This window comes from Taudactylus pleione, unplaced genomic scaffold (genome assembly GCF_031769625.1).
Source record: "Taudactylus pleione unplaced genomic scaffold, aTauple2 ptg000707l, whole genome shotgun sequence".
NCBI classification, from domain to species: domain Eukaryota; kingdom Metazoa; phylum Chordata; class Amphibia; order Anura; family Myobatrachidae; genus Taudactylus; species Taudactylus pleione.
Window position 1 is genome coordinate 15,679,543 of NW_028285109.1, and position 18,710 is coordinate 15,698,252.

The following is an 18,710-nucleotide window of genomic DNA, read 5'->3' on the forward strand; positions in this document are numbered from 1 at the left end:
TATTGCATAGAGATTAACAGAAAAGGCTCCTTACACCATTCAATGGACAGATGCAATTGTTACCAAATCAATACCTAAAATTGTGAACCAGCTGGGAAAGACATCTTGCAAAGGCTCAAAAGGATCAGACATTAGAGGGGTTCCAGACTATAGATAGAGAGGGGTTCCGGACTGCAGATAGGCAATGTCTAGCTAGACACCAGGGAATAAATTTGCTAAGATGGGAGTTCTATTAAGAAGTGATGTTGCCCATAGCAACCAATCAGATTCCAAGTATTATCTTCTAGAAAGTGCTAGATAAATGAGAAGTAGAATCTGATAGGTTGCTATGGGCAATATCATTTCTTAATAGAACTCCCATCTTAGTAAATTTACCCCCACATGTTGGACAGTCAATAGTTAGACAGGGACAAAAGTCAGACACACTAAAGTTAGACATGTAAAAAGGTTCAAACGTTCGACACGAAAATGGTCAACGCTTTTTTTTTTTTTTTTTTAGGGTTAGGCACTTACTGGAGGATTAGGGTTAGGCACTTACTGAAGGATTAGGGTTAGGCACTTACTGAAGGATTAGGGTTAGGCACTTACTGAAGGATTAGGGTTAGGCACTTACTGAAGGATTAGGGTTAGGCACTTACTGAAGGATTAGGGTTAGGCACTTACTGAAGGATTAGGGTTAGGCACTTACCCAGATGGTTAGGGTTAGGCATTAGGAGGGAGGGTTAGGCAACAAGGGGAGGGTTAGGGTGAAGATTAGGGCTGATAAAAAAAACATTGTCGACCATTTTCATGTCAAACTTTTGACCCCGTCAACCTTTTGTACATGTCTAACTTTAGTGTGTCTGAATTTTGTCCCTGTCTAACTATTGACTGTTTAACATCTGGTGTCTATCTAATAACTGTCTATTTCTTATACACCACACCAACATTAGTGTGTGCAGGACAACACAGAGACCCAGTGGAAACAAAAAGCTTGATACCAGCTTCATTGGTGGTTAAAAAATAATAATAATCATCACAAAATAAGATCATCAGATGTTAGACTGGTGTCCACAAAGAGAATAAATGCAGACACTTGAACCTACAGAATTGGGAGATCATGACTACTGTTGAAGTATGCTAAGAGAAGCAGGATTATTCTGCATCATAAAATTAATTTCTTCCAATTCCTATAGCAAGTAAAGGAACAATTTATTTTCCTAGCTTAAATTAGAACGTCACCTTGTCAGAGACTTCCTTACTTCTCACCAAGAACTGCTCAATCTTCCTGCCATTAAAAAGGCAATCACAGAGACATGTTCGGATGAACAAATGGCCTCTGGTGCAGAAGATATGACTTTGAGGTCAAGGCTGTACCCGGTCTATTTCCCATTCCAATACAACACATGGATGACAAGCCAAAATGGAAGGATTTAAATTACCTCCTCTGTTTCTTTTCTGATGTTCCATAGGGTGCAATGAGAAAGAAAGGAACAGTGGGAATGATTCAGACCCGGTCGCAAGGCTGCGTTCGCACGCAGCCTGACAATTTTTGCAAACTGTGCATGCGTACAAGAGGCAGTGCACGTGCGCATATTAATCCATGCGATCGGGAAGCGTTCGCACCCTGTACACAGATGTTCCGCAAACATGAGTGACAGGACGTTCCGTTTGTGGGAGGTGACGGGGTGGTCGATGGTAACGGAGGTGTGGTGGTGTGAACGCTGGCGTGTCTGTGCGTTTGAACGCCGTTTCAGGGGCGTGCATAATTAAGACACATAGTCAGCGTACACGTCACATGGGTGAATTAAACAGCAGCATTCGCAATGCTTGCGGTAGGGTATGGTCAGCCACAAGTGCTGCTTATGGCTCCGATGTCAGCCGATGTTACCGATTGTTTAATACACTTCCTGGAGATGATATAGGCTACTAAGGGAAAGTGGGCATCTTGTCTCAGGCTGGTGGGTGTCTAAATACATACCGCGATCGCATGGCGAAACATAGTGGGTGTGCTAATGTCTTGCTAGCAAGATTTGCATACTTTGGATGCGGACAGCTGCGTACGAACGCAGCCCTGCGAACAGGTCTGAATCAGGCCCACGTTCCACAGGTGGAAGTCCACAGCAGTGACAGAGCACCAGCTCATCCACCCTTGTGTCTATGCGACAAAAAGGAGCTACCTTGGTGTTCCAGTCCAACCCCAAACAGACCTTTCTGGGTGAAATCCAAGTTTCTGGACCAGTAATTGAAAAACATCTTCCTGCAAGGCCCAGTCTCTTGATATAGGAGAGATAAATCGACTAGGATGTTGTCTTTGCCTGCCACATTAAGCACAGAAAGGAACACCAAGCTGTCTTCTGCCCAAGAAATGGCTAATTATACCTCTGACAACATGGTCCTACTCTTGGTAAATTCATGAAGATTTACTAAATAAACTATAATCAGTCTGGCTCTAAAAGAAACATGCCACACTCCTTCATCCTTGGATCGTGCCACCAGTCGAGGGACTACCTAGTGACCATGTCAATCCAGTGACATATTCCAAGAGAAGTTGAACTGGGATCCCACTTTGTGACTAGATATTGTTGTAGGTCCTGCATATGCTACCTTGCCCTTGAAGGCAGCCAATAGTGGAGAACCTCCCAGAGAGATACAAGCTGCTGAGACAGAAGTTGGAGAACCAGATAACCAACAAGCACTCTGTTTTGTGCAGTGTCTAAAGAATTGCAGCTGTTGAGAAGTCATAAATTTACTTTTTGCCACATCAATAATCCATTATTTCCCTGTATTGTTTTCCTACCAATGGAACATCATCCAGATAAGGCCAGAGCGTGATTAGGTTTCCTGAGAGCAGCCATAAGAAGCATCAGCACCTTGGAGGTGGTTCTTAGAGGCCAAATGGGAAACAATGAATTGGAAGAGACATCCTATAACAAAAACACAAATATATGAGGAGGTCTATGGACGTAAGGAAGTATCCCATTTCTATTGCATGGAGAATAGAATGTACAGATTCCATGTGAAAGTAACTTGCATAAACAAATTGAGCATCCACAAACTGATGAGTTTTCTTTTTAAAAAAAAAAGAAAAGAAAAAAGCTTGGAATAAAAGCTAATTCTTGTCTTGCTGAAGAAACAGGAAAAAAAAAAGACTTATCTATTCAGTTATCCATAATGTTTCAATTCCAATGGGAGGACCAGGACTTCGCAAAAAAATATTTCCTCTGGGTACTGGTTGGAATTCTATTTTTTTTTATCCCTTACAGATTATATGAACCAAACAATCAAGTGGTAATCATCCAAACTTCTGTATATATTGAAATCCTACCACCAACATGTAGATTGAGGTGGGAGGTACTCATTGAGGAGTCCTGAATATTCATGGCTTAAGAAAAAAAGCCAGAAGGGTTGCTTAGAGGTGCTGGCCTCATACTGACATACAGTTTCCAAGACTGATAGCACTTTACTTCCCTGAAGTACTGCCAAGATTTGGGAAGGATGTTGAGCATTTATAAATTTAAAGAACTGATGCTCAAGGTCAGATATCAGATGATATTTGGACCAATACTGCCAGTCCAATGTTCTGCCCGCTTTAATAATTTAGCCCCAATATTGCAGTTGATCATATTTCCCAGGGGCTGCCCTCGCTGATCAACCGTTTTAGGGTGTCAGGGAACCCCCAGAGATTCGTGTCTCCCTCATTTACACAACCCCCCTACCTCGTACTCTTGCTCCTTCTTGAAACCCTTTCGATTTGAGAGTGCAGCCTGCCCAGTGGTAGGAGCATGTGTCATTCTCCAGACAACGTCTGCTGCTCAGTGATGATATAAAATATCAAAGCTCCATCTGTTATCGAAACACAAGGCTGATCCTGCATCTATGCAGAATACTGATGCAGGACCTTGAACTGTCCATCCCTAGCGAAGAGGAAGATCCTTCTTCTAACGTCTTGCGGCAATTGTTTGAATTTATTCCTAGTGATTCCCTCGACTCAAATCAGTTTCCCAGTCCCTGCTGCTGAAAAACATCCCCACAGCATGATGCTGCCACCACCATGTTTCACTGTGGGGATGGTGTTCTTGGGGTGATGGGATGTGTTGGGTTTGCGCCAGACATAGCGGTTTCCTTGGTGGCCAAAAAGTTACATTTTAGTCTCATCTGACCAGAGCACCTTCCTCCATACATTTGGGAAGTCGCCCACATGCCTTTTGGCAAACTCAAATCGTGTCTTCTTATTTTTATCACTAAGTAATGGCTTTTTTCTGGCCACTCTTCCATAAAGCCCAGCTCTATGGAGTGTATGGCTTATTGTGGTCACATGCACAGATACACCAGTCTCTGCTGTGAAACTCTGAAGCTCCTTCTGGGTTACCTTTGGTCTCTGTGCTGCCTCTCTGATTAATGCCCTCCTTGCCCTGTGTGAGTTTTGTTGGGTGGCCCTCTCTTGGCAGGTTTGTTGTGATACCATTTTCTTTCCATTTGATGATGATTATGATGGATTTGATGGTGCTCCGGGGGATCATCAAGGATGTGGATATTTTTTTATAACCCAATCCCGAATTGAACTTCTCAACAACTTTGTCCCTGACTTGTTTGGAGAGCTCCTTGGTCTTCATGGTGATGCCTCTTGCTTAGTGGTGTTGCAGCCTCTGGGGCCTTTCAGAAAAAGTGTGTTTATACTGACAGATCATGTGACACTTAGATTTCACACAGGTGGACTTCATTTCACTGATTATGTGACTTCTGAAGGTAATTGGTTGCACCAGAACTTTTGAGGGGCTTCATAGCAAAGGGGGTGATTACATATCCACATGCTAATTTTCAGAATTTTATTTATAAAGATTCTTTTTTATTTCACTTCACCAAATTAGAATATTTTATGCAGATCCATCACATAGTATTCATATAAAAAAAAATACAGGTTGTAATGTAACAAAAAAAAAAGGTAAAAAGCTAAGAGGGTGAATACTTTTGCAAAGCACTGTATTTGCCAATATAGCTCATATGAAATTAAAATCACTGACAAGTAATTTGTCATCACAAATAGCACTTCAGTATATTTATACTTCCCAGCAAAGTCAGTGTACTGCGGCTGTATGCCTGTCAATGCAGCCTGTTGTATCGTGCTGCACTGTCTGTAGAATACAAAGAGCTGTTAGCGGTGTGTACCTCACCATCTCTAGTCCTCCAAGCTGGCCGTACACGTGGTGTAAAGTCTGGAGGATTAGTTTTAATAATGACCGGTCATAGCGTCTCACCCAGATGTCTACGCATTTCTCCGCCTTTCTCAGTAAATCAGCGGCTTCCTCAGGAGACATTCAAGCTTGTGTCCTGCACTCGTTCTTTTATGTGAGGCTATCAGCAGTATGTAATTAGGGTTGCCAACCTTTATCCATTAGATAATGTTCCTCAGTTTGGTGCTTTTATAAACATCTTTTTCTCAATTGCCTGTGGTCAAGATACATACTACACTGTAAAGACACACACACACACACGCACACGGCGGCACTCAGACTCTTAATAGCAGGTGAAAACACGTGTAGATTTATTCAATCATACGTGCAGTACAGCAACGTTTTGGTGCCTCTCGCCCCTTCATCAGGATAACAAGAATGCAAATCAAGTGTAAAAACAGATTTAAATACCTCTGGGACCCCAGCGGACGTCTTCTCCCATCCTACGCGCCGGCCCGGGTCCTGGAAGTCCAATGCTGACACGTGAGGCTGATCACCACGTGACTGGCACAACCATGACGCAGTCAGGCACACAGGATGACAGAACAGGTACATACCAGACAGTGTATTGTCATGGTAACCCTGTAACCAACATGTGAAAACACAATACAAAACATCTCAGGCAAGAGGCAGCTGTCCCTCTTGCCTGAGAAGAACTTAACACAGATAAGCCTCACATGAATCCTTCCAAGCTTTTTTAACAATTTTTTAACAATTTTCAACTTTTTCTGGTTTATTAATTGTTCTCTTGTATATATTCAGTTGTGCTGCTATATTTATATGTGTTTATTTATATCATTTAGTCTGATTTTATATTTATTATTTTTAGCTATTTATTACGCACTATCATTGCACTTTATATAACATTTGCACAATTGTGCCTTGATATGAACGTAGTGGTCAATTATGAGATGCTTATGAATATCTATTTATGTTCATTTGTTTTGATATATGTATTTTTATATTAAATTGGTACAATATTTTAAAATTTTAATAATTTGATCACAGTTTAGTTTCTTCACTAGTATATACACACATCTGTTGCACATTTGCACTCAATAAGGTACATGTCAGTTGTACACTGACATATTGTTTGCACTATTGCACTTTTTAAACAAGGTATACGTCAGTCGCTTTGAACCTGGTACATCTATAACATTTGCACATAAGGGCCTCCTCCAAAGGTCTTTGTACACTAGGTCTAGCTGACACCCTGTATATTTGGGGAGAACGTATTATACACGACCGTGGTGGAAAACCTCTGTTTAACATATAAATTGGCGCTGGCACTTCCCCTTATAAAAAAGGATTTAATTGACTTTATGATTGGATCCATCTGTCTGCAATAAGTGAAATAAGAACTTCCAACTTTGTCTGTATGTTTTTTTTATGAGTAAATTTATTGTTTCTGACAGCGCCTTGGAACACCTTTTTTCTTTCAGTATGCTTGTTGTGAGCAGGTAGAAATATTCCCTGCTTTGGTATTCCTAGCAGCAGTCAGAGATTCATTTTGTATAAGACTACCTGAATAGTACGGTGCCTGATTTTTACTTCCAATCAAAGAGAATCAAGGCTAAAAGACTCTGTTACTGCTGATCTGTTGCCCATGGATGCAGACAGAGGGCTCTTTTGGCAACCACAGCTGAAGCCATACCTCTGTAGGAAAATGCAAATGTATCTACAGTAGTTACGCCTCACAAAGGAATTCAATTCCTTCATCAAACCCAACATTCAGGAAATTAACTCAGAGGCTGAGCAGTGGCACTATCGACCCAATAAATACAAGCCACATAAAAAGACCCTTCACAAACCACTTTGAAAGCTTTGTCACATGCTCCACAAACAGAATGTTGGGAGTTGCTAATTTTTTTTCCGGCCGCCGTTCCTATAAGAGTAAGTAAACTAAAAATTCCTAAAATGAAACAGAAAGCCCATATATCAGGGGTTAACCAAGAATGAATGGACAGTAGGATATATTGAAAATCTTCAGCAGCGCTCCTGAAGGGTGGTAGGGAACAGCAGCAGATCATGCTGAGATTTCCCCATTCTAACTAGAACACCAACCAGGCTTTACGCTCTCTTATCAGGCTTTGAAACAGAAGTGAAATCATGTGTGTGCCAACATGAATGGGTGCACCTGCCTCCAAATAGAGAATTACCTACAATAGAGAAGACCCTGCATTTGTTAACAGGGATAGCAACTATCATCCCCAATGCGCCCGTCCTTATCGGCGCTGCTATCTACAAGATAGCAGCGCCGATAGCCTGGGCCATGTACAAACTGTCAGATCACCTGACTGTTCGGCCCGCTGTAGCTGTCGTTATCGACAGCTACAGCCTGGTGCTGCCGTATCTCCACAGCAGGGACAGCGGCTGCCGGCTCCAGGGCTGCATGCGGGGATCTCGCGATACTTGTGAGATCCCGCGCATGCTCAGTCTAGCCGGCCGGGACAGAGACACAGGGCATCAGCACTAAGCTGATGCGCTGCGGTCTCTAGCAGGTAGCGCCGGAGGGGGGAGTTAACGCTCCCCCTCTCTGGCCGATGAGATGTTCTTACATCTCATCAGTAGTGCTTCCTGCTTCACCTTGGTAAAGAGGCGAAGCAGGAAGCGTTATAGCGGCATGTTAAGTGCCGCTATCTTACATCTATCCCTTACGGAGGTGTTTTTTTTTTCTGTCTATAATAAATTAATTAAGTAGTTGACCCATTTATATAGGCCAGTGTTTCCAAAACTCATTCCTCATGGAGCACTAACAGTGCATGTTTTCCATGTCTCTTCACAGAATTACAAATGAAATAATTAGCTCCACCTGTGGATCTTTAAAATGTGTCAGCCAGTAATGAGTACACCTATGAACCAACTCAGAAAAATGGAACACATGCACTGTGAAGGCCCCCATACATCAGCAATTGATTGCAGCAATCGTGCAATTTACAATCGATTGTGTATAAAAATCTTTCCTTCGATTGTGGCAATTCTGCAATTGATTGAAAAAGGGAAAGATTTTTATACACAATCAATTGCAAATTGCACGATTGTTGCAATCAATTGCTGATGTATGGGGGCCTTTAGTGCCCCCTGAGGTTTGGGAAACACAGATGTAGACGGTCATGGAGTTTGCTAAGGAAATCTACATTTTACAAAATAAAACTCCAAACATTTATCCAGTCAACACAGGAACAAAATAAGCACAAACCCTGATCTATAGAACTGGTTCCTAATTTGCATAAAGATCTTCTCAATGTTGTCACTTTCTGAACCACACCCACTTACTGGGGAAGATCTATCCACTTTAGTGTAAAGGTGCCCACAAACATAGCCACATTTTACCCAATCTGGCCGGTTCAGAGGCATTGGAACATCAGATTGTGTAAAATATGCCAAAACCGTGAGGAAATCGCAAGTCCCAACTCACGATCACGATGCGATGCGCGTCCCCGCAGGTCGCACATCACATCTTCCATGCTGTAGGGCAGATCTGACAATCTCAAGTCAGGATGTACTGGAGTAGTTAGGCACGATAGATCGTGTGTCACATTGGCAACTTTTTCATACCAAATCGTGTGCAGGACTGCCAACGAGCTCCCGGGGAGAGTTCAGCGGGAAATCGTGTACATCAGCTGATAGGGAACACATCGCTATGTGTGTGGGCACCTTAAGTCCCACTCCTTTCACGGTACACAATAGAATGGTTAACCATCAATGGCACAAAACCATCAATAGTGTGAACCATCAATGGCAATCACCGCTATGGGGCATGGTAGGTGGCGGGACAATCAGATATGTGGCAGGGCTATGATATGTACCCACTGCATCCAAAAATAAAAATAGAAAATTACTGTGTGGCTGCTATCAATGGCAAACCATTGATGGTTGATGTCCTACCCTAGTACAAACTACTGAGTTTACTAATTGTTGTCCACCATGCGGCAGAACCCAAGCAAAGCAGGTGCAGAATGATGCATGGTGGGGTACAGCAAACATCATCCTAACTAGGCTAACTTCCATCTGCCCAGAGCGCTGGGATAACCTAGTAGGGTATCCCAGCGCTCTGGTTAGATGGAAGTTGGGCTGATGCTTGTGCTGTTCTCCACTATGCATCATTCTGCACCTGTTTTGCTTTACCCTACACGGGTTGGTCTTTTTTCCCCATGAATTACTGCTGAGTGTAACTCCATCTCTGTCTATATTATGCATTATGTGTATAATTACATGCTCTGCTGCTGGCGTCACTGCCAGCTCCCCCCCAATGTGCTCAGCCTGCAGTAACCGCACTGACATGCCGGACACTGCGCTGCCAGTCGCGGGCTTATTATTACACGCAGTGCAGACAGCCAGCGGCCGCCACCAGAACAACAGCCAGCCACCATGCCATACTGACTGAGGTGGTACCAGCATATACCCCTCCCTTTCCGGTCCTCACCTGCTCTTCGTTCTCTCGTGGCCCTGTCCGGTCCCTGGCTCCTACCCTGTGCCCTCTGTGGACAAACTCTCTGTCACCGCCGGAGCTGCGGCCTCGGAACGGCCTCCGACCTCCGCCTCCTCCTCCTCTCCGGTGTCTACTGCGGCCACGTTGTTCCATTAGGAAGGCGGTGTAACCAACAAATTCTTCCCCCTCACACACCTCCGTTTAAATAGAGCGCGGTGTCAGCGGGAAAAGTTTTCCCCAGAAAACAGAATTACAGACTTGTGGTTCCTGCACCGGCTGCACTCACCATCAGTGACAGGGGGCGGGGTCAGCAGCAGCAGCTCGCGTGTGTGCTGTCATCATCGTGATGGTGGTGTTATTATCCCCGGGCCGGCTCCAGTCACCTCCACTAAGCACATATACACCTGCTTATTATTATCAGCTGCCTCTGAGAGCAGCACTAGTCCTCCAAACTAAGCACGCCGTGTACAGCTCACGCTACTGAATATCTATCCATATGTGTTCTGTCATACTGTGTCCCTGCCTTACATACACATCTGGTTACAAAATGGACACTTTAATGTTCAAGGTCTGATATTTCATCACTGGTGTCAGAATGTACACATTTATATATAACCACGTCATCGAGACCAATATTAACAAAAGGCTAATTTTCATAGTATGACGTTAAGTTTACGTTTCCCACTTGCTTTTAAGTTATAATCTGACCCAGAGTTCATTGACTAAATTAGTGGTTCCCAAACTCTGGGCCTGATTCAGACTCACTCGCGAGCGCTCGCAAGCGGGTCGATGGTGGCCCAGTGCGCATGCGCACGATGGAGCCGGCTCCGTCGTGCGCATGCGCGAGACCCGGATAGCGACGGGCAAGCCGTCGCTCCGGGTCTCGTACCAAAGGGGGCGTGCTGTCGATGGTCAGTGACAGCACGCCCCCTTTGGTGGGTGGGCCGGGGGCGTGGCTACCCAGACGGAGGCATTCCCATGGGAACTCTGGGGCCGGCCGGTGGGAGTGCTTTCGGCTCTGTTTGAGCAGAAAGCACTCTAGGGCCTGCGGCAACAAGAGCCTACCACAAGGGTCTCGTCACAAGCCCGATGGTCTTGACCATCGCGACCATCTTCCTACCCGCTCGCTATAGCTGTGGGTGGTCACCCACAGCTATGCGAGCGGGCAGGAGGACATTCAAAACAAAAAATAGCCCGGTCCTGATTCAGAGCGAGCGCTCTGTCAGAGCGTCCGGCTCTGAATCAGGCCCTCTGTCCTCAAGGCACCCTAAAACTGGCCATACACAGTGCGTTATGCACTGTGCTACGCGTCGAGGGATCCGACGTCCAACACATCGTGCGTCCCCACACACGGTGCGATCGGGTGGCCACCCCCCACCCGCATAGCGCTGCAGGGGATCGCACATCGCATCCCCAGATCGACTGAACCTCAAGATCTGGTGGTGCGATGTACGACCCCACGGGTGCACGCTCTGTCCGATATCATGCCCATACACGGTACAATAGAGCAGCCAAATCGTACCAATCCGTCGGATCGGCTGCTTTATCGCACCTTAACAGTCCAGGCTGTGACCTAATTAGTGCCTCAGTCAGTTTGATTATACCATTTATGCACAAGCATTGATATCCTTTAAACCAGTGATGTGCGGTCAGGTGAGGCAGAGCCTTTCCTGTCATACTTAGGTATACTCCATTTTGACTATTAAAATTATATGAAAAATGTAAAGAAAATATATCTTCTTTGTAATCTAATAATTTTATAGTCAAAACTCTGGAGTAAAAAGTGTATGGCAGGTGAGGCACTGCCTCCCATGTCTACCCTTTCTGCACATCCCTGATCAAAACTCGCCAAATTTCCAGCACTATATACTGCTGCACCTCTGTATAATGCCTACATGAAGTCTAGGGTTCATATATTTATCTGTCAATCTGGCTCTGATACTAGCCAGTGCCTCCCCTGCTATTTACCTTACCGCACGTCACTGCTTTAAACCTGGACACTTAAGGGGCCCATACACTAACAACAGATCGCCGCGATCCTCAGATGCCTGGTTGATCGTGATTTGCAAATCAGTGAAATTTAACATGGAAAATTTTAGTGATCCTCCGATGGATCGCGGAACATCGATGCCCACCGATCCCATTGCAGGATCTGGCTAGCCGTCAATAGGTGTATGGGGGCCTTGAGGGCCGAGTTTGGGAACCTCTGGACTAAATGCATTTTTTTTTCTTTTTCAGACATTATCATCTAAATTGAGCCCAGGATATTATGCTTAGAAAATAAGTGAGAAATGCAAAAGTAGCCTATTCTCATATGTATATACGGAGTCAGGTTGTATTGTAACTATGCATTAAATTGCTGCAATTATAGTTTTTATTAGAAATATATGGTTTCATTTGGAATACTGACAGGATCTGCCCTCTGGGAATCTGTGCCCTGGATAGTTTGTTCACATGGGTTGCTTTTGCTTGAAATTTCTCTAGAGTGTACCTATATTGTTATGTGTATGTATATAATTTTATATATATATATATAGATATATATAAATATACAATACCAGTCAAACGTTTGAAAACACATTCTCATTCAATGGTTTTTGTTTATTTAAATTATTTTCAACATAGTAGATTAATACTGAAGACATCAAAACTATGAAAGAAAAAAAAAGTGTAAAACAAATCAAAATATGTTTTATATTTTAGATTCCTCAAAGTAGCCCCCTTTTGTTTTGATGACAACTTTGCACACTCTTGGCATTCTCTCAATCAGCTTCATATGGCAGTCTCCTGGAATGGTTTTGAATTAACAGGTGTGCCTTGTCAAGAGTCAATCTGTGGAATTACTTGCCTTCTTAATGTGTTTGAAACCATCAGTTGTGTTGTGCAGAGGTAGGGTTAGTACACAGTGGACACCACTATTTGACTATTGTTGTAAATCCATATTATGGCACCAACCACCCAACTCAGTAAAGAGAAACGACAGTCCATCATTACTTTAAGACATGAAGGTCAGTCGATACGTAAAATTTCACGAACTTTGAATGTATCCTCAAGTGCAGTTGCAAAAACCATCAAACGCTATGATGAAACTGACTCTCATGAGGACCGCCCCAGGAAAGGAAGACCAAGAGTTACCTCTGCTGCAGAGGATAAGTTCATTAGAGTTACCAGCCTCAGAAACCGCTACTTAACAGCACCTCAGATTAGAGACCACATAAAGTCTTCACAGAGTTCAAGTAGCAACCAAATCTCAACATCAACTGTTCAGAGGAGACTACGTGAATCAGGCCTTCATGGCCGTATTGCTGCGAAGAAGCTACTACTGAGGATGAACAGCAAGAAGAAGAAAATTGTTTGGCCCAAGAAACACAAGGAATGGACATTAGACCAGTGGAAATCTGTACTTTGGTCTGATGAGTCAAAATTTTAGATTTTTGGTTCCAACCACCGTGTCTTTGTGAGACCCAGAGAAGGTGAGCGGATAGTTTCTGCATGCGTGGTTCCCACTGTGAAGCATGGAGAAGGAGGTGTGATGGTGTGGGGGTGCTTTGCTGGTGACACTGTTGGTGATTTATTCAAAATTCAAGGCACACTTAACTAGTATGGCAACCACAGCATTCTGCAGCGCCATGCCATCCCATCTGGTTTGCGCTTACTGCGACCATCATTTGTTTTTCAACAAGACAATGACCCCAAAAACACCTTCAGGTTATGTAAGGGCTACTTGACCAAGAAGGAAAGTGATGGAGTGCTGCGTCAGATGACCTAGCCTCCACAGTCACCCGACCTAAACCCAATTGAGGTGGTTTGGGATGAGTTGGACCGCAGAGTGAAGGAAAAGCAGCCAACAAGTGCTCAGCACCTCTGGGAACTCCTTCAAGACTGTTGGAAAACTGTTACAGGAGACTACCTCATGAAGCTGATTGAGAAAATGCCAAGAGTGTCCAAAGCTGTCATCAAAGCAAAAGGGGGCTACTTTGAGGAATCTAAAATATAAAACATATTTTGATTTGTTAAACACTTCTGTTTACAACATAATTCCATAAGTGTTGTTTCATAGTTTTGATGTCTACAGTATTAATCTACTATGTTGGAAATAATAAAAAACAAAACAAAACATTGAATGAGAAGGTGTGTCCAAACTTTTGACTGGTACTGTATATTGGGCAGTATTATTGCATCCCAGCACTGAGGTCGTGGGTTTGATTCCCACCATGTCCCTATCTGTGTGGAGCTTGTATATTCTCCCAGTGCTTGTGTAGGTTTCTCTGGGCACTCTCTCCCCCCACACTCCAAAAATATACTGGTAGGTTAATTGGCTCCTCACAAAAAAAATAACACTAGTTTGTATGTGTGTGTACCTGTGGTAGGGAATATAGATTGTAAGCTCCACAGGTGCAGGGACTGATATGTATGGCCAAATAATTACTTTTTAATTTACCTTTAAATAAATGTGATTTACAGCCATGATTTACCCGCTCTCCTTTTATTGGTTCATTTATCTTTTGCTAGTTGGTCAAAAAACACGACTTTATATACAGTACACATTCGAAAAATAGTGCAGGCATCTTCTGTAATAAATTAGCACAAATAAAAACTATAACAGTGAATAGCAAAAATGTCTGATTACCAAGTGAGACATGTTCTGTATATCTCTTTTATATCATAGGAAGTGGTATCATTCCATTGGACATGCCCCACTCTAACCACTTATAACCACTTACTAATTACCAGTAGCGTGTCACATTGGATCCAATACGTTTATAAATACTCATGTGTATAATGAATAAAGAAAAGCCTTAAGGGCTAATTCTGAGTTGGGAGTAAAATAAAAAAAAGAGCAAGTATCTTTACAACTGGACAAACCATTTTGCACTGCAGATGCAGAGACATTTACAGGGCTGTAACTAGGGTGGTGCGACATGTGCAATGGCACAGGGCCCCACAGGGCATGGGTCGCTGTTCGGGCCTGTCAATTTTCTGTTGATAGTCATTGTTATTTTAGCTTTCTCCGACACCTCCTGACCATAGAAATATATATATTTACCCCTCCATCTGGCAACCCCCAAGCACCTTCAGTCACATCCTCTTTTATTTAAGTTCTACATTTCAAAATACTATCATCCTCTGGACTAGAACCTCTCACGTGGTAGTCAGACACCTTACACATGGAGCTATCTGCCCCACAATTTCTGATAGCAGCACTGAACACAGCCATCGATTGGTGCAGCTTTACCAGAGATCTCCTACATCTAGAGCTGGTGAGTTATACTGAATAATTATTGTGTATCATCAATGCAGACATCAATCAGTATCGCTTCAAAATTGTATGGGACAAATCAGATTCGTCATTGCCCTTCCCCATGAGGTCATGACAATTTGTCAGATGTGCATATTGTGTCCCCTATTTGAAAAATGGGTGTGTGTGGCGGGGGGGGGGGGGGGGGGCGCTAATGCACTTTCTGGCCCAGGGCACCAAAAAGTCTAGTTACGGCTTTAGAGATTTATATTTTATAGGGTTGTATCTAGACTCTAATCTAAAATGCTGTGTAAAAATAAAGCTAGATTTTGTGGGCTTCATACAAAAGCAGGTAGTTTTTACCCTACATGAAAAAATAATACATGTATTTGCTCCCCATGCATTACAACATGATTTGTTCCAGATATAAAGTCACTTGCTTTTTTCTGCTTTGCTCCCACCTCAGAATCAGTCCCTTACAGTGGATCCATTATATTTAATTGAACAAATATGAGGAGATCCATGTAAAAAAAGATTGATAGGAGTGAGGTGTAGCTAAGCAGCCAGAAATGGTGGATTCATTATGAGAGAGCTTTGCTTCATCTCACCCCTAGGATTTATGGGGTATATGACATTTGTCCTGAGGTTATTCTAGTATAAATAATTAGCTGGGGCAAGGCCACATACCATCTAGCCACCCAGGGATAGCAGGAAATCCACCCACAACATGGTAGCAAAAGCCAGTTACAGCCTTGCTTTCAGACCAAGAGGGAGATGTACTAAGGGCCTGATTCAGAGCGCTCGCTCTGACAGAGCGCTCACTCTGAATCAGGGCTGGGCTATTTTTTTTTTTGGAGCGGCCTCTTGGTCGCTCGCATAGCTGTGGGTGACCATCCACAGCTATTGCGAGTGGTCAGGATGATGGTCGCGATGGTCAAGACCATCGCGACCATCGGGCTTGCAACGAGACCCTTGTGGTAGGGTCTTGCCCATCGCAAGCCCCAGAGAGCTTTCGGCTCTAACAGAGCCGGAAGCTCTCCACTGACATCACTTGTGATGTCAATGGGGCCGTCTCAAAATGGCAGGCATTCTCATGGGAATGCCTCCGTTTGGGCAGCCACCCCCCCGGCCCGCCCACCAAAGGGGGCAAGCTGTCACTCAACATCGACAGCTCGCCCCCTTTGGTGCGAGAGCCGGAGCGACGGAGTGCCCGTCGCTAGCTGGGGCTCGCGCATGACGGAGCCGGCTTCGTCGTGCGCATGCGCTGTGGGCCACCATCGATCCACTTGCGAGCGCTCATCGCTTGCGACCGGGTCTGAATCAGGCCCCAAGTCTTGGAGAGAGATAAAGTACCAACGAATCAACTCCTAATGCTGAGTACACACTGTAAGAGTTTTTTGCATGTACTTTCTTAGTGCTCTTGTAAATCCAACTTTAAATGGGGCCCATCATCTTTAGTGTGTGCCCCCCTATCCAATCTCTGAATTTTGTCACTCTTAACTGTACTGCAGAACAGTTGGAGATCTTGGGGCCGATTCAATTCAGCGCGCTGTTGATAGCGCTGGGAGGGACTTAAATTGTAACAGTCAGACTAAACAGTGGGCTAATTTGAATAGCTTTGGGACCAACTTCATGGCACTATTCTCCTCCCGCTGAATTGAATCGCCCCCATTACCAGGTAAGACTGACATTTTAATTTTGTAGCACTCATTAAATAACAGTACTTTATAGTAAAGTAAACAAGCACACACAAATGTAATTGAAGACTTGTGTTTATTATTGGGAGGATAAATTGCTTCGAAAGCAATTATCAAAAAGCTAGGCTTTTATTTACCTTACTGACTGGAGAGTTTATTCAACAACAGTTGTGGTACAATCTTTGATTGCCATAAGTGTTGTACAGAAGAAGATAAAGGCCTTAATTACTGCTTACTTTCTAATTGGTGGTGTCATATAGAGTCATCTATGCTTGAATTGACAGGTGGGGCTGTGTGCATACTCAGCTCCAGGTGATATTATTTCCAGCTCTCATTACCTACAGTACTGTGAATCCCTGTTTGTAGTTATCTCCATTGTAAATAAGGTAATTTTTCATGACAACAGCACATACTGTAATCTATGCGTTAAGTGGGTATGTCCTTTATATGGATCATTTACCATTCATCTGTAGGAGATAACAGTTTACTTTGCTTTTCCGCTCGCTTTCCCTGTAAATGGGGCATCGATAATGGACAGAGTGTGGGTGGAATTTGTCATCGTCCCTCCAGTGTTAAAGTAGAAGGCAGATAGTACTGTAAAGCTGGGGTGCATCTAAAAACTGAAGGGAGGACTCTTTGAAGTGTAGAGACCAACTAACACTGCAGGACGAGGGGAATAACGATGAAGAGGAGGGACAGCACGTATTACAATGCCAAGTGGATATCCATAAAGGTGAGGGTGCAAATTATACCTTACTGTAGTTCTGAGCCAATGAATGATGCTACAGTATTCTCATCAAGGAGGGCAGATAGAGTGTAGTGCATTACAGTAGCTTTGGACATTGAAAACAAATAAAATACTTAAAACCTGCTTCATTTTATAGATTTGTCTGTTGCTATATCTTTTCCATTGCTCTGGTGTTTACATCTTGATTATAGGACACATTAATGCACAATACGGTAACCTGCAATCAATAATCTAAGCACTTTGGCACACTTGTACAGGCGTTGAGTGGCATGGCATACTGTTTACTTTGCTGATCCCAGATCTGGCATTACTTATCTATTTAAGAGTTTCCTTTTGGATAAATTGTTGGTGTATTTTTCTTTTTAACATGGTCCTGTTCCTGGCCTCATCTGATTGCTGCCTGTGCTGAAATGTGACTTTGTTTTGCTAAAAACATTTCATCCACTTTAATTTTTCTACTCTTTGTTCATCGCCCTGACTACCATTGGAAATCCCATCAATTCCTGGTGTCATTTATTAATGCCGTTCAGTCGCTATTTTGCGGTGCAAGTCGCTTTATAAAGAATTGCTTTCCAGTCTAATCGTGTGGTTCCAAAGCACAAAAGTTATTTATGTAAAAAGGGGTAACACGATGTAAGTTTAACAATTAGAGTAAAAAGCAATGAAATAAACAATGAGTACAACCGATACATACACGTGCGCACTGGTCCCAGTATACAGTCATTCAGTCCAGAAGTCTGCGGTCGCAAAGAAGATGTCTGTACACTGCAGCCAGTACACAAGCCTATATATGGTACAGGTTACAGAGATAACAAAGAAGACAAGTTGGCAGGTTTTCATTGGTTCTTGCTTCTGGATAATATGGACATTGGTCAGTTCATACGGTGTCATCAGGGGTATGGGTCAGTTCTCCAACAGTCTCTATTGTGCGTTTTCCCGCCGAAGAACGAGTTAAAACTGGCTACAACACTACATACAAGAAATAACATTCTACTCAATAACTCCCTATCATCCATACCTAGCGGACGCATGATGCGACTTCTTTGCCGATAGAAACAGATGTCTGCAAATAAACAGGGATTTAGTATGATACCAAACATGACATGTCCACTGTATTCTGAACCTTAGATCTCTTTTAAGTATATCTTACATCTTAATTATTAGCTAACAATACCTTTAATAACTCTGATTATTATCTATAATGTGAGAACCATTATATATGTATGCGTCCGCATATGTGCGTCTGTGTGTGGAATTCGTATATGTGCGTCTGTGTATTGGATTCGCATATGTGTATCTGTGTATGTGTGTGTGTATTCGCACCGGCACGCAGTAGCATGCCAGTCACAAGCTATCAGACAAATTACGATAGCATCGATAG

General features: G+C 43.3%; 2 protein-coding genes across 4 annotated transcripts in view; one reads left to right on the forward strand and one right to left on the reverse strand.

Moving 5' to 3' along the window:
- The window catches only part of AVEN (apoptosis and caspase activation inhibitor), a 584,468-nt gene extending 574,523 nt beyond the window's left edge, over window positions 1-9,945 (reverse strand). Inside the window, exon 1 of the mRNA XM_088456515.1 lies at window positions 9,640-9,945. Coding sequence (XP_088312641.1) covers window positions 9,640-9,798 — 159 coding nt within the window. The 5' untranslated portion in view covers window positions 9,799-9,945. The remainder of the gene's footprint in view (window positions 1-9,639) is intronic.
- The window catches only part of CHRM5 (cholinergic receptor muscarinic 5), a 246,500-nt gene that overhangs the window by 215,494 nt on the left and 12,296 nt on the right, over window positions 1-18,710 (forward strand). The window lies entirely within an intron of this gene.